At 34.0% G+C, this 12,948-nt stretch overlaps 1 protein-coding gene across 3 annotated transcripts in view; it reads left to right on the top strand.

Moving 5' to 3' along the window:
* Positions 1-12,948, top strand: part of Epha3 (EPH receptor A3) — a 321,384-nt gene that overhangs the window by 235,796 nt on the left and 72,640 nt on the right. For 2 of the 3 annotated variants that reach the window (XM_070030434.1, XM_070030436.1), the window contains exons 6-7: positions 7,336-7,460; positions 9,980-10,142. In XM_070030434.1, coding sequence (XP_069886535.1) covers positions 7,336-7,460; positions 9,980-10,142 — 288 coding nt within the window. The remainder of the gene's footprint in view (positions 1-7,335; positions 7,461-9,979; positions 10,143-12,948) is intronic. The other variant, XM_070030435.1, reaches the window with a different exon arrangement.

Genomic DNA, 12,948 nt, shown 5'->3' with positions numbered 1-12,948 from the left:
TTTTCAGAACTTCAGGGTCCGAACATCTGTGGGAGGGTCTTGAAATGTATCTTTCCTGTGTATAGTGGACTAGAATATTATGAAACACTGAGGAAGATATGGATTACCTATAGTGTGGGACTTAGGAAAAGCTTAGGGAGATTATAGTAGCTAAGATTTTTGAAAAACAATGAGCAAAAGTCATTTTCCAAGTGGAGAAATAAATGAACTAGTACTCCAGTCACAATGTTCAGCATGTGGAATGTGGATTTATTACACACACACACACACACACACACACACACACACACACACACACAGTGTTTAGAACTAGTAAGATTTTAAAGAAGAATAAAATATGAAGCCAATATGTATGGTTGCAGTTATATTTAGTTTTAAAAATGAAAGGAACTTCAAATTATCCTATGAAGTCTAGATTTTTTTGCAGTCATAGTGATCCTGAATCTTCTGTTGTCCAGGTTAATTTTGTTGTTTTTTAATTTTTAATTTTATTGTAAAGATGCTGTACAGAGGAGTTACAGTTACATGAGTAAGGTAGTGAGTACATTTCTTGTGGAGCATTGCTTACCCCCTCTTTTGTTTTTCTCCTACTATCCCTTCTCTCCCTCACTTCCCCCCCACCAAATTGCAAAGTTCATTCCCAACAAAGTGTCTTGTGAGTCTTATTGTTGCAATGGGTCATCTTGTGTCCTTGTCTCAGCATTTCATTATTCTTCTTCCCTTCCCCAAAGTAGATAAATGTATATACAAGATGCAGGGTACCAAAATCAAATATAGTGACAACAGGGATATACCATAGGGAGAAGAACATACAAAAGAAAACAAACAAACAAAATAATCACATAGTACATTAAAAACAACAACAAAGAAAAACTTTTTGTGTGCATATCTTGGGGTTCATTTCACTTAGCATCATTTTATATAGTCATATGTATATAGCTTCTGAGTTTTTCTGCTCATCTGATAAGATTATTTGAGACTTTTAGTAATTATTGCAAATGAGGGAAACCATGGGACTGATACTTCTTTGGGTCTGGCTTACTTTATTTAGTATGTTTTTTTCCCCCCATCTTTCCAATTCCTAACAAATGGGGCAGTGTCACTCTTTCTGATGGAAGCATAGAATATATATATAATATATATTAATATAAATCATATATATTAACATGTAATAATATATTAACATTTTCTTGAACCATTCAGCTACTGAGGGGCATCTGGGTAAGTAATGCTGCTATCAACATAGTTGTGCTGGTAGCTTTAGTATGACCTTGTTTGTGATCATTTGGGTAAATGTCCAGAAGTGGGATTGCTGGGTCATTGGGCAGCTCTAAGTGTAGTCTTTTGAGGAACTCCCATACTGCTTTCTATTATGGGGAAAAGAGTCCACCACTCAAGAGACAGCCTCATGTGAAAAAGGTGAATTTATTGGGGATGTAGGTAGCTCATATGCCAGGGGAAGCAGCACAGACTCGGGAGCTGAAACTGAGACCATAAACTAGAGGTTTTAAAGGCAAAATCCATGAGGTCAGGTCTAGCTGCAGGCAGGTGGCCAATGGGTATGCAACACACACAAACGATTTCATAGTCACGTTAGGCTGGCCAATGGAGTTACAGTCTGCCTTAGAGTAGCTGTTTAAACTAACCTATCACTTTGTTTTGAATTGGCTTGCATATTTGGCGGGCAAAAGGCAGAGCTTACATTTTGGCGGGCAAAAGGCGTGGCTTTTCCCTTATGTTTGCCCTTCTGCAAACCCCCAGAAACAAGGGGCTGGAGGGCAACTCAGATATTACACTTCTCAGAGTTCTAATATTCAGTTTTTAAAAACTAGATTCATAACATTTCCCATGAGGCTTGTCATTGACTTAATAAGTAGAAACTCTGGGTGTTAAATTATGAAAGTTTGAGAAAGATAGTCTTTATTTCTTCTGCTTTATCACATGATAAACCGTGAAAATGAAAAGAAAGGTGCAAGTTGTAGCACTAGTTAGTGCTAGAAAACTAGAATTAAGTAGAAAGAAAATGTCTAGTATTTACAAAGTGACATAGATCTGGATACTGTGAGAATATACAAAGAATTATAACTCTGAAATTATAAACTGAGTTTATGGCCCAAAAAACAAAAGCAGAGACATAAACAAAATAAAGACCTTTGGCCCCAAAGGGAAATTCCAGAGTACCCGGTTTGGGGAATTCAGGGTGCCCTGATGAGATGGAGAACATTAAGCTATGAATGATTATGCTAAATCAAAACCTAAATCCTGGATTTAATAGAAGTGTTTTAGAAAAACTGAGAAGGAAATGTTCTTAAGTAGGCATTGTAGTAAAAATAAGAGAGTAATACTTTTAAAGGCATGGTTGATTCAAAAGATAAAAAACAACAGCAACAACAACAAAAAAACAACCTCTTCCACACATTTACTGCATGACATTTTCCCATGGAGATACTTTTTTTTTTTTAAAGCTTTGGCTCACATAGAAGAAATACTGAGCTTTTCTTGTTATTACTTTAACTTGTCCAATCTGGAAACCATAGAGATAGCTCAGAGGTTCATTAGAAATTCCCAAATCCAGAAAGAGGAAGGTCCCAATAAAAACAAACAAACCAAACCAGATCCTCTGGAGTTAGATTCTTAAATTTTGACTTCCTGATTTTAATTTCAGAATAATAGTAAATCCCTAGTTAAGTGAAGTCTCTCTTCTCAGTCTATCAGTAGATTTGGCATGTACAAGTAGTATGCATGATCCAAATGCAAATTATAAACAAGAAAGCTCCGTCCTTAGCCAAATCAATTTACACAGAAAGCCTTTTTAAAAACCTGATGTTTTCTTGGCTGTGATTTACTTTTATGTTCCTTAAATGTAGTCAATAGACCAGCTCAACAATGGGAGATAAACTTCCCTTTCTACCACAAACAAATAAGGAAAGACAATTTTAGAAGAAAAAAAAAAATCCTTTTCAACTTCTAGGCAGGGATTAGATTTTTAACTAATAAAAATTATACTTCTCCGGCTGGCTATCATTCTTTAAGAATTGATGGGATCAGTGAAAGATTTCCAGCAAGTTATACTTTAACACAGCAGAAATTGAACAGCAATTTGATATTAGTTTTTTTTTTTTGGGGGGGGTCGGTCATGGGGCTTGAACTCTGGGCCTGGGCGCTTTCCCACAGCTCTTCAGCTCAAAGCAAGCACTCTACCACTTGAGCTACAGCGCCACTTTTGATATTAGTTTTTGTAATAGGTTTTTTATTGTAAAAATACTGTACAAAGGGATTGCAATTACATTAGCAAGGTAATGAGTATCAAGCATATTACCAGCTAGTAAAAGGTAGGAGTATTTGTGTGCTCATCTGTTGAACTGAAGAAGTATTTTCAAGAACAGTGAATTTTAAGAACCACATGGAAATCCACTGTGATGCAACAAGAATGTCTCCAGCACAGAATTTGTGGTGTTGGCAAAGTGTTTTGTGGAATGACTTGAATCCACAAAAGCTTCACAGCAAGCAAATAACTGTGCAATTCAAGAACTTTTCCCTTATTCTCCACCTTCATTTCTTCTCTCTTGTCTATTTTTTAATGAATATTTTACTTAAAATATAATCAATGTCATATATCCAGAATATCAATGGCTAAGAATTAAATGATTGTTCTCAAATACAAATAAAAAGGAAATGCATTTTATATATGAAAGCATTATTTTTAACTTCCTAATTTTAGCATCAATGATTTCATGTGTTATTTTTACCAGTGTTCTTAGGGTTTTCACCTACAAACTTTACTAAACTCTATTCTGTAAATGACAACATGGAGTGGCTTAAATGCCACATGGAGTTTTAAGCATTCTTCTCCATCACCAACTTCTTCCTCTGAATAAAAACAAAAACAAACAAAAAACCCCTCAGAATTCTATTGTTTAGGGTGTATTAAAGGCTTATAATTAGAATCAAATCTTGAGTTATACTGGTGTTCACCCCAAAATACTATTTTAGCTAATTCAATAGTGGTTTCCAAGGAAATTCCTGTGCTTTTCCTGCCTCTCCAACTTTACCCTCTGCTCTCATTATTTATCTAGTTTTATAGCATGTTTTCATTCCATATTGCAACTACCCTCAATGCTTTCAATCACAAGCTCAAAAGATAAAGGAATGAGAATAAAATACATTAAGTCTATCACTCAGTATATATTTCAATATCCTGTCATTTGTAAAAAAAAAAAAAAAACAATGGATTTTGAGGACTTGGAAATTAGTAATTTGGACAAATCACTTTTTAATACCTGAAAGCTAAAAACAACATATTTCTTATCACATTCTCATTAATATTATAATTTTATACCATATTGCTGTATGGATAAATTATAAATATCAAGGTATGAAAACAAAGAAAGAAATACAGCACAGTACCCATAAAATTTGTCGCATTCTGTAATGTCCTTATGTTGTAATATTATTTATGGGTGGAGAGAACAGTTTCTGTTAATCATGTTTTAATATTAACATATTGATGAGCATTATCTAAAAGTAGGGGCTAACAGCTGGTGTTCTGGGTTAAACATTCTGAAATGCAGCCAGTACAAGGGACATGTATTAAAAGAGCAGAACAAATGACTTAAAGGGGTCCTAAAGGCAGCGATCAGAAAAGGTTCATTTAACATAGAGATGGCACAAGCTTTGAGCAATTGCCTCTACTTAAGTAAGTGTGGAATTACAAAAGGCTATTTATTACAGTCCAAGGGGCCCTGCAGCTTGCTCAAAGACCTTTGAAGAAATTCAACAGTTATAAAGTCTTGCTAAGTGCAGAAGCAGTAAAACTTGGGCAGACCCCCAAAAGTGCCTGCAAAGCATTTATTAAAAAGTTAATACAATCCTCACCATAATTGTTCTTTGAAATAAATTCTTTTCTTTCTGTACTTTTTAAAAGGAGAGATATTACATCTGGTTATTTCCCACAACTTCTTTGAAATATATTTTAATCACTAGGAAAAATAAACTAGCCTGATGATGGCATGGAATTAAATATAGGACTTCATGGATTTAGAAAGGAAATATTTCTAATGTTAAGCTTCTTTGAAATGCCCTGGAAGCACATATTAAAAGTTACTCTATTTGTGAATTTGCCTTTGGTGAAAAGTTAGTGATATTTCTCCACTGTTTGTACAAGAAGAAATGACCCCAAGGTCATGGAGAGCTACTTAAGTCTTTTTATTAAAGATCAGATAACTTGTTGATTTTTCCAACTGAAAAGAAAATAGTTATTATATACTCAGTTTATCTGTTATTAATGCCTCTTGTAATCACCGAATATGTTTATCAAGCTTCAAATAAAATACATTGAGGACAGCTTATCTTCTTTAAAATTTCAGAGAAGCAACCTACAGGGATGGGAGATGAGACTAATTTGAGAACTAAAACAGCAGAATTCTGAATAGACAAGACTAGGCATGGAAAACTGATAACTTTAAAACAAAAGTGTGGGCCCTAGGCTTAAAATTTAGAGATTCTATATATCAGCCACAACAGTATTCTCAAAGTAAAGACATAGACACGAGCTTTAGTTTTAAGTAAACAAAAACTTACTGCAGAAATGCAAGGGAACCATGCAGTTGCAGTTGAAAGTATGGTCTGAGTCTTATCTCAGTCTTATTTTGGGGCAAGTTATTCTTACCTAATTGTTGGCTGGCTGGCAGGTGGTCTTTCTTGAAGAGACTATGTTCAATTCTTTTGGAAACATTTTTATCCATCTAAGATTGGAAAGACACTTCTGGTGACCATTCTTGTCTTTCCTGATTTTAAAGGAGATTGCAGAGTGACTGCAGAGAAATAACTAAGAGCAAAAATATATATATTAAAACAAAATATAGGCAGGATGTCCAGCTACTCTCTTGCTCTTAGTCAGTCCATGGGCACAAGTAAGAAATAAAGCTTTTCAGCAAAATTAATTTCAGCTCTTGTTACAATTTGACATCAAAAGATGTTAACTTTAATAAGAGAAAGTAAAAAAAAAAGGAAATGACTTCTATTTTCTACCAAAATATTTCTTTCTGTGCTAATTAGGATAGCCCGGCTTTAATTAGAAAAGAGCTGATATGTTGATTTTATAAGTAGTAGAAACAGGAGTCTTCTACTATGTTATAAATAGTGGATGCAGGAGTCATGATCAGTGAAAGGAAACTTTTAAAGGGAGAAATAAAACTGAAAAGCATTGATCGACCAGAACGGTTTATATGTAGGACTGGCTGCACATCTCATGTGGGAATCATAACATATCAAGCTGTATTTCTAGCCTTTTCTGGGCAGAAAAAATAGGACACAGATAGCTCTTGATCTGAGGGAAACTTATGTAGGAAAAATATTTTTACATTGAAAACAAATCAAGGGTTAATTTAGCTAAATCTTCCTATTCTTGTAACTTGATTTGCCTCATTGCATTAAAACATAATACTAATGTACTTCAGTGAGTTATTTTAATTGACTAATGCAACATGATTGGGATTTGAAACCACAAGTACATTGAGGAACACCAGGACATTCTTAAAAGAATTTGAAATAAGAATTTACTAAAAATACACTTGATATTGGGTTAGAAATGGAGATGACCTTATGATAACTCACTCAGATTAATAATTTTTATTCATATTCTATACTTCTAGTAAATAGAAAATATAGAAATACTGTAAAATGAGATAGCCCAAAAATATGTCTAGATAATGACATTTTATATATCAGTCATTTTTGTATATTTCTTACTAAATATTTAAGAAAAATAGTAGAAGGTTCTTATTTTCTTGATCTGTATTTTTATTCATGATAGATTTTTGTCGAAAGTCAAGGTCTACTGTAAAATGTCCTAGCACATATCTGTTTTACAATATGCTAAATATTATTATTACCTATGGATATCATGGGACTTCTTGTACATAATGGATTCCAGTCCTCTTGCAGAGCTGCATATGAAAATGCTATCAATGAGCTGAAGAGTCTGGCATTAATAACTACAACATTATAACAAATAGGTAGTCCTGATATTTTGTTCTTTTTTTAAATATATCAAATATGTTTCATTGCTTACATTATAGTAGCAGATTAAAAACATCTGTTCACTTGCCACTAGTCCACCAGCAGCAGAAATTTCAGCTCATTTTCTGTAGGTTTGCACATATGAAGGCCATAATCCAGCTGCTAAGGCTGGATGTGGGGCCAGATTAATACTCAGGAGCCTTGGAAATGGAATCAGGCTTTCTGGCCAAAGATAAGAACAATGCTTGACTCCATTTATTTCTTCTCTTTTCTCTGCCCTTACGCACTGCATCCCCAACCTTCATCTCTTCACAGCCCCCTCACCTGTTACAACGATTAAAAAAGATCGGACATCCAGAAACAGCATCTCTTTATCCTGGCAAGAACCTGAACACCCTAATGGGATCATACTGGACTACGAAGTCAAATACTATGAAAAGGTGGGACAACATATAAGGTTGATTGGATATAGCAAGACACTGTTTTCTGGGCTATGACATTGCAAGGTAAAGGATGACCTTGCTGGTAAATAATAGAGTTCTATTTAGAACACTGTTCGTGTGACTCCTTTTTCATTTACAGATTGGAGAGAGATGTTTAGAAATCAACTTGTCAAATATCTTCTATAGCATTAAGCAACTTGAACAATGTCACTACCAAATTTAAGTCAGTTAATTTTGAAATTAGGCAGAATATTTGTGGCCTTTCACACAGCCTTGCTCCACTGATAATTTTTCCTAGAATCCTTGGTGTTTTTATGAACTATGTTTTAGATCACTGACTCAAGTATCATTTTTTTTTTTTGACTTCCACATTCAGGTAGATTTTATTTAATGAAGACAAGAACATTGGCGTTAATAACAAAACAAGGTATTATTGAACTGGTGTTGAAAGCTTCCGTGACACTCTAGTGGAAAATTTAAAAGCTGGATGTATAAATTTACTTCTTAGTATAAAGTATCACTATTAAAAAAGTGAATACTTGGCTATTTATATACGGAATTTAGGAAGTGCAGATTTATCACTCTTAGCACTCAATTCTGTCTGGTTATAAACTAGAGGAGAGTTTAAAAGCAAAATATCTTACAATTTGATCATTTAGGCTGGAGGACTTCAGAGTTACTAGTTAGCAAACATTTTGTAAATCTACATCAGTTTACGAAGTATTTGAAAGTAAATAAAAAGTTGTACATTGAAAATATGTTTTCATTTACAGACTACATCTACATGTAATAGTTAAATAATAGCAACATAATAATCTTATGAAAGTAGGTAAGTAGGCTTTCATATTAATAAAAAATAGAGAATTATTGACAGATAAATATCCTGCAAACTTACTGCTAGTAAATCTTAGGTTCTGCTTCAACTCCTGATTGAGCTATATTTGAATTGATTTATATCTCCTCATGTGTTATGTATTTCAACATGAGAATGAGATAGAGTTATGAAAATTGTTGGTATGTTCAAGTTGTATACAAAGATATAATTTTGTATAAACATACTTTTATATTTTGTAGTTATATCCTTTGTGAAAATTAATGTGCTTTACAAGTATAATTTTTTCATTAAAAATTTATATATTTTTCATGAGAAGATGATTCCTAATAAATTTAATTATGCCCAAATCACAACATAGATAAGATTTTCTCCCTAAATTTCAGTCACCTGCAATGGCAAAGTAATACATGTGAATGTGATTGTCTGTTTTTAAAAGTATGATAAATCTACTTTGCAGATAAAAAAAACCATATTTTATTGAGTCTAAAGAATAAAAGTTGATAACTTGCTTTGGTTCAGATTAGACAGTAGAAGTAAAAGAACACTTGACAATCTGTGGGACTGATTTCAAAATACAACTATGGTCAAAATTTTGAGAAACTTGCAAACTTTTCTGAATTAATTTTATACTTGCTTATTGAATTATAACATATAACATTATTTTAAGCAATGATAAACAATGTAGAATAAAATGTTTGCATTATTAAGCTTGATACATATATAACTATCTGGTATCACTATTCTGTAAGCATATAAATACTTTTTTTAACATACAGATATAATTATTCCTAAACACTCATGAGGCTTGAAAATATTTAACTAGAATTTTAGTTTTGCAAATTTTCAGTTCTTTGACTGCTTAAGTCTTATCATGATGAAGAAAGAGACTGACTTTAGATACATGCTCAACAGTTTTGTTTTCTTATGAGTAAAAAAATTATATAATATTAAATGCAATAAACTTCCTTCATTATTTACTGTAGTAATTCAGGTACTAGCAAATACCTATAGTCACTATCTTTAGTTACAAAGCATTTGTATATGTATATTTAATAAATGCTAGTAAAAATAAAATTCTATGTGAATTCCATTTTTATAGACAAGATTTTCCACAAGAGATTCAACTTTTTGTTTGCACTGTACACACAAAAATATTTCAAGACTTGGATCACAATATATTTGCCTTTATTAAGTACAGTGACTGAGATTTGATATAATACAAGTACAGTTATTTGAGAAAATTGGTACCATATATAAAAACTTGGCCTTTTATTTAAAAGTTAAGATTAACTGAAGTATTTTCTAATTGACATTGGAAGGAACATTTCTATTAGGTTTAATTCAAAGGATTATTGTCTTCTTTATAAGTTTATTCTTGAAATATATATTCAACTTTCTACTTCGATGTTAAACAGAAGTTATTTTCACTCATATATTAGTAACTAGAAAGGATGAAACCTGATGTCTTCTACCTTATCTGTATGGCATGTATCTATACAATTTAGAAACTTCTGTACATGTTTTCATCTTTGAAAAATGCCTCAATTTATAATTCCATGACATTTTCATCCATTGTATGTTGCTTGGGGACATCTTGAAGAATCGTCTTTCAGTGTGTTGTTATCATTTGATTGCATTACAAAATTTTGATGTTAACATGACTTTTTATCTTACCCCAAAGCAGGAGCAAGAGACAAGTTACACCATTCTGAGGGCCAGAGGCACTAATGTTACCATTAGTAGCCTCAAACCGGATACCACCTACGTGTTCCAAATTCGAGCCAGAACAGCAGCTGGATATGGGACCAACAGCCGCAAATTTGAGTTTGAAACTAGCCCAGACTGTATGTATTATTTCAATTTAATCTACAAGTGAGGATTACTTTTTGTGTATGATAATTTATGCTTACTCTTAAATATGATGCACTGAGATTCTATTACTTTGAAGCTTTAGTATCTGTACAGCATCCTGTATGGGTGTGTGTGTGTGTGTGTGTGTGTGTGTGTGTGTGTGTGTGTGTGTGTGTGTGTGTGTGTGTGTGTGTGTGTTAGACATCTGTGTGGATTTTCTGTTTACAATATCCTAATTTCTAGAATGTAGCTGTTATTCTCTTAGTGATAAATTGATTTGGAGAAACATTATTTTTAAAGTGATAACACCCCTCTCTAGTGCTTGAAAAGCCAGATGTTGGACGACTCAATGAACTACGAAAAAGAAACTTGTTGATATATGAGGAAGTTGATATTGTTTTAATCTTTAACATTGAACCATGTAGGAACTAAAGAAAATGACTTGATATTATATTTTATCAATTTATTCAAGCAAGTAGCCTTTTCATTTGATTCTAAATTTGATTCAAATTGGTCTCAAATTAGAAAACAAAATTCCAGTAACTTCTTTTTTACCCTTTCTTCAAGTATGCTTACTCTATATTTTGAAAGTTCTCAACAACAGTAGGGCCCCGGTGGCTCATGCCTGTAATCCATACTACTCAAGTGGCTGTGATCTGAGGATTGCAGTTCAAAGCCATCCTGGGTAGGAAAGTATGAAATATTCTTACCTCTAATTAACAAAAAACAAAAGTGGTACAGCACCAGCCCTGAGCAGTTTTGCCAGAAACAGTGCCCAGGTCCTGATTTCAAACCCAAGGACAGGCACACACACGCACGCACACACACACACACACACACACACACACACACACACACACACACACACACACACACACACACACACCACTCAAGGCCTCTGCTAAAATATAAAATTTCATAAAGTAGTCTTGGGTGTTCTTATGTCCCACGAAAGACGGACGGGGTCCGAGGAAAGGTAAGTGCGGCGTTCCCCAGCCTCCCTCTGCCCGGGAGACAATCAGACACAGCAGGAAGCCAAATCCAGCAGGTAGAAAATTCATTTATTAACAGAGAGCAGCCCCTTTTAAAGACAAAAAGGGCGGGTGGCATGGTAAGGGAGGAAGAGGAACCAATTACTGTCAAGGTCACACCCTATCATGCACCTGAGCCTTCACGGGCTGGTTAGGCACTGATTGGAAGGTCAATTGGGCTCTGCCCACTTTACTCTCTCCCAGCGCCATCTTGGCTGCCCCTGTGCTCTGCAGTAAATTAGTCTCTGCCCACTCAACCCCCTCCCAGCGCCATCTTTGCTGCCCATGTGCTCCACAAAGTAGTATCTTACTATGGTATTCATATATAATATTTTAACAGAAGCACATCCCATACAAATGTGATGTGTGTGTGTGTGTGTGTGTATGTGGGAGGTGTGTGTGTAGGTGTGTGTGTGGGTGTGTGTATGAATTTAGGTATTCAGGAGTACTTGAACAAACCACTTATAGGCTGAAAACTGGTTAATATCTGCTGATGACCGAAAAAAATGTAATAATCCAGATCATCTTTTCCATAGTAAATGAACGAATTGTGTAGCTATGTGATAAAACTATAATGTATAGTGCAGATTGACAACATGGGGAGACATGCATTGGTATGAATCATCAGATGCCAGAACCCCTGTCCCTGTCCTGTTTAGTAACCAGTGACATAGCCTCTGGTTGAAGTCCAAGATGGATTCTGAATGTGCAGCAGCTAGTGGCCGTGTGTTTCTCACTACACTCTTCAGCAGGGACATCTTGAGTGGGCAGTGTCCCACCACAGTGTTGTAAACCATTGCAAGTAGCACTGAATAAAGTGCTTGCAGCAGTTTATATTATGGTGTGCTATCTTGTCACACTCTGAATTTGTTTTTCAGATGCTTTGAAAACTGTGATTTTAAATATTTTATACTTTTTAAGAGGGCTTGGTGATTAATTGGGTGTGGAATGATCAACAGAGGTAAAGAATGAGGAGCTTGCCTATGTGTAGACTATAATTATAGAGATGATATCTAGATCTTTGTTACTCTGCAATCTGCATTGTCAATATCACCTGAGTACTCATAAGAACATATAGTCACAGCCCTAATTTAAGACTGACTGAATCTGCAAGTATTGCACATTGAAGTTTCAGAAGCATTGACTTGCTCAAGCCTACATAAACTGTCTGTAATGGACCAGATAAATATTTTAATGTCTGTAGATATTGTTTGAACATATATATGTATATATGGACATATATATGTATATATTTATATAGGGAGACAGTCTGTGTTGCTACTGCTCACTCTAGGATTGAATTAGTTATAAAAACAAAGAATGGCTCTGTCTGTATTCCAATAAACTCTGAATGCCATAGAAGTATCACATATCAAAATTTTCTCACTTACTTTTTGTTATTTGTGAAAAAGAACCTTTCTATATTCACAACCTATTTTTTAAAATGTGGTGTCAAGCCAGACTCAGCTCTCTGGGACATTTTTGCTGATTGCTATTCTAGGTGAATAAATGAATGAAAGAGTGAGTGAATAAATAATAGAGCCATTGTACTAATAAATACCAAGAGAGCTTGTTGGTAGTATATTTGTTGAAATGCATAAGACAAATATTTTATTTTTTAAATTAATAACAATTAAACATAATTATCCCAATGTTACATTTACAAAAATACATACATTGTAATATGATTTTTAGCAATGTAATTAATATATATCCAACATCACTGTAGTAAGGAAAATTAAAATCTTGCCAAATACACTGCTATTCA

This window comes from Dipodomys merriami, unplaced genomic scaffold, assembly GCF_024711535.1.
Source record: "Dipodomys merriami isolate MVZ:Mamm:240054 unplaced genomic scaffold, mDipMer1.0.p SCAF_2, whole genome shotgun sequence".
NCBI classification, from domain to species: domain Eukaryota; kingdom Metazoa; phylum Chordata; class Mammalia; order Rodentia; family Heteromyidae; genus Dipodomys; species Dipodomys merriami.
This window is presented reverse-complemented; position numbering and strand designations above follow the sequence as displayed.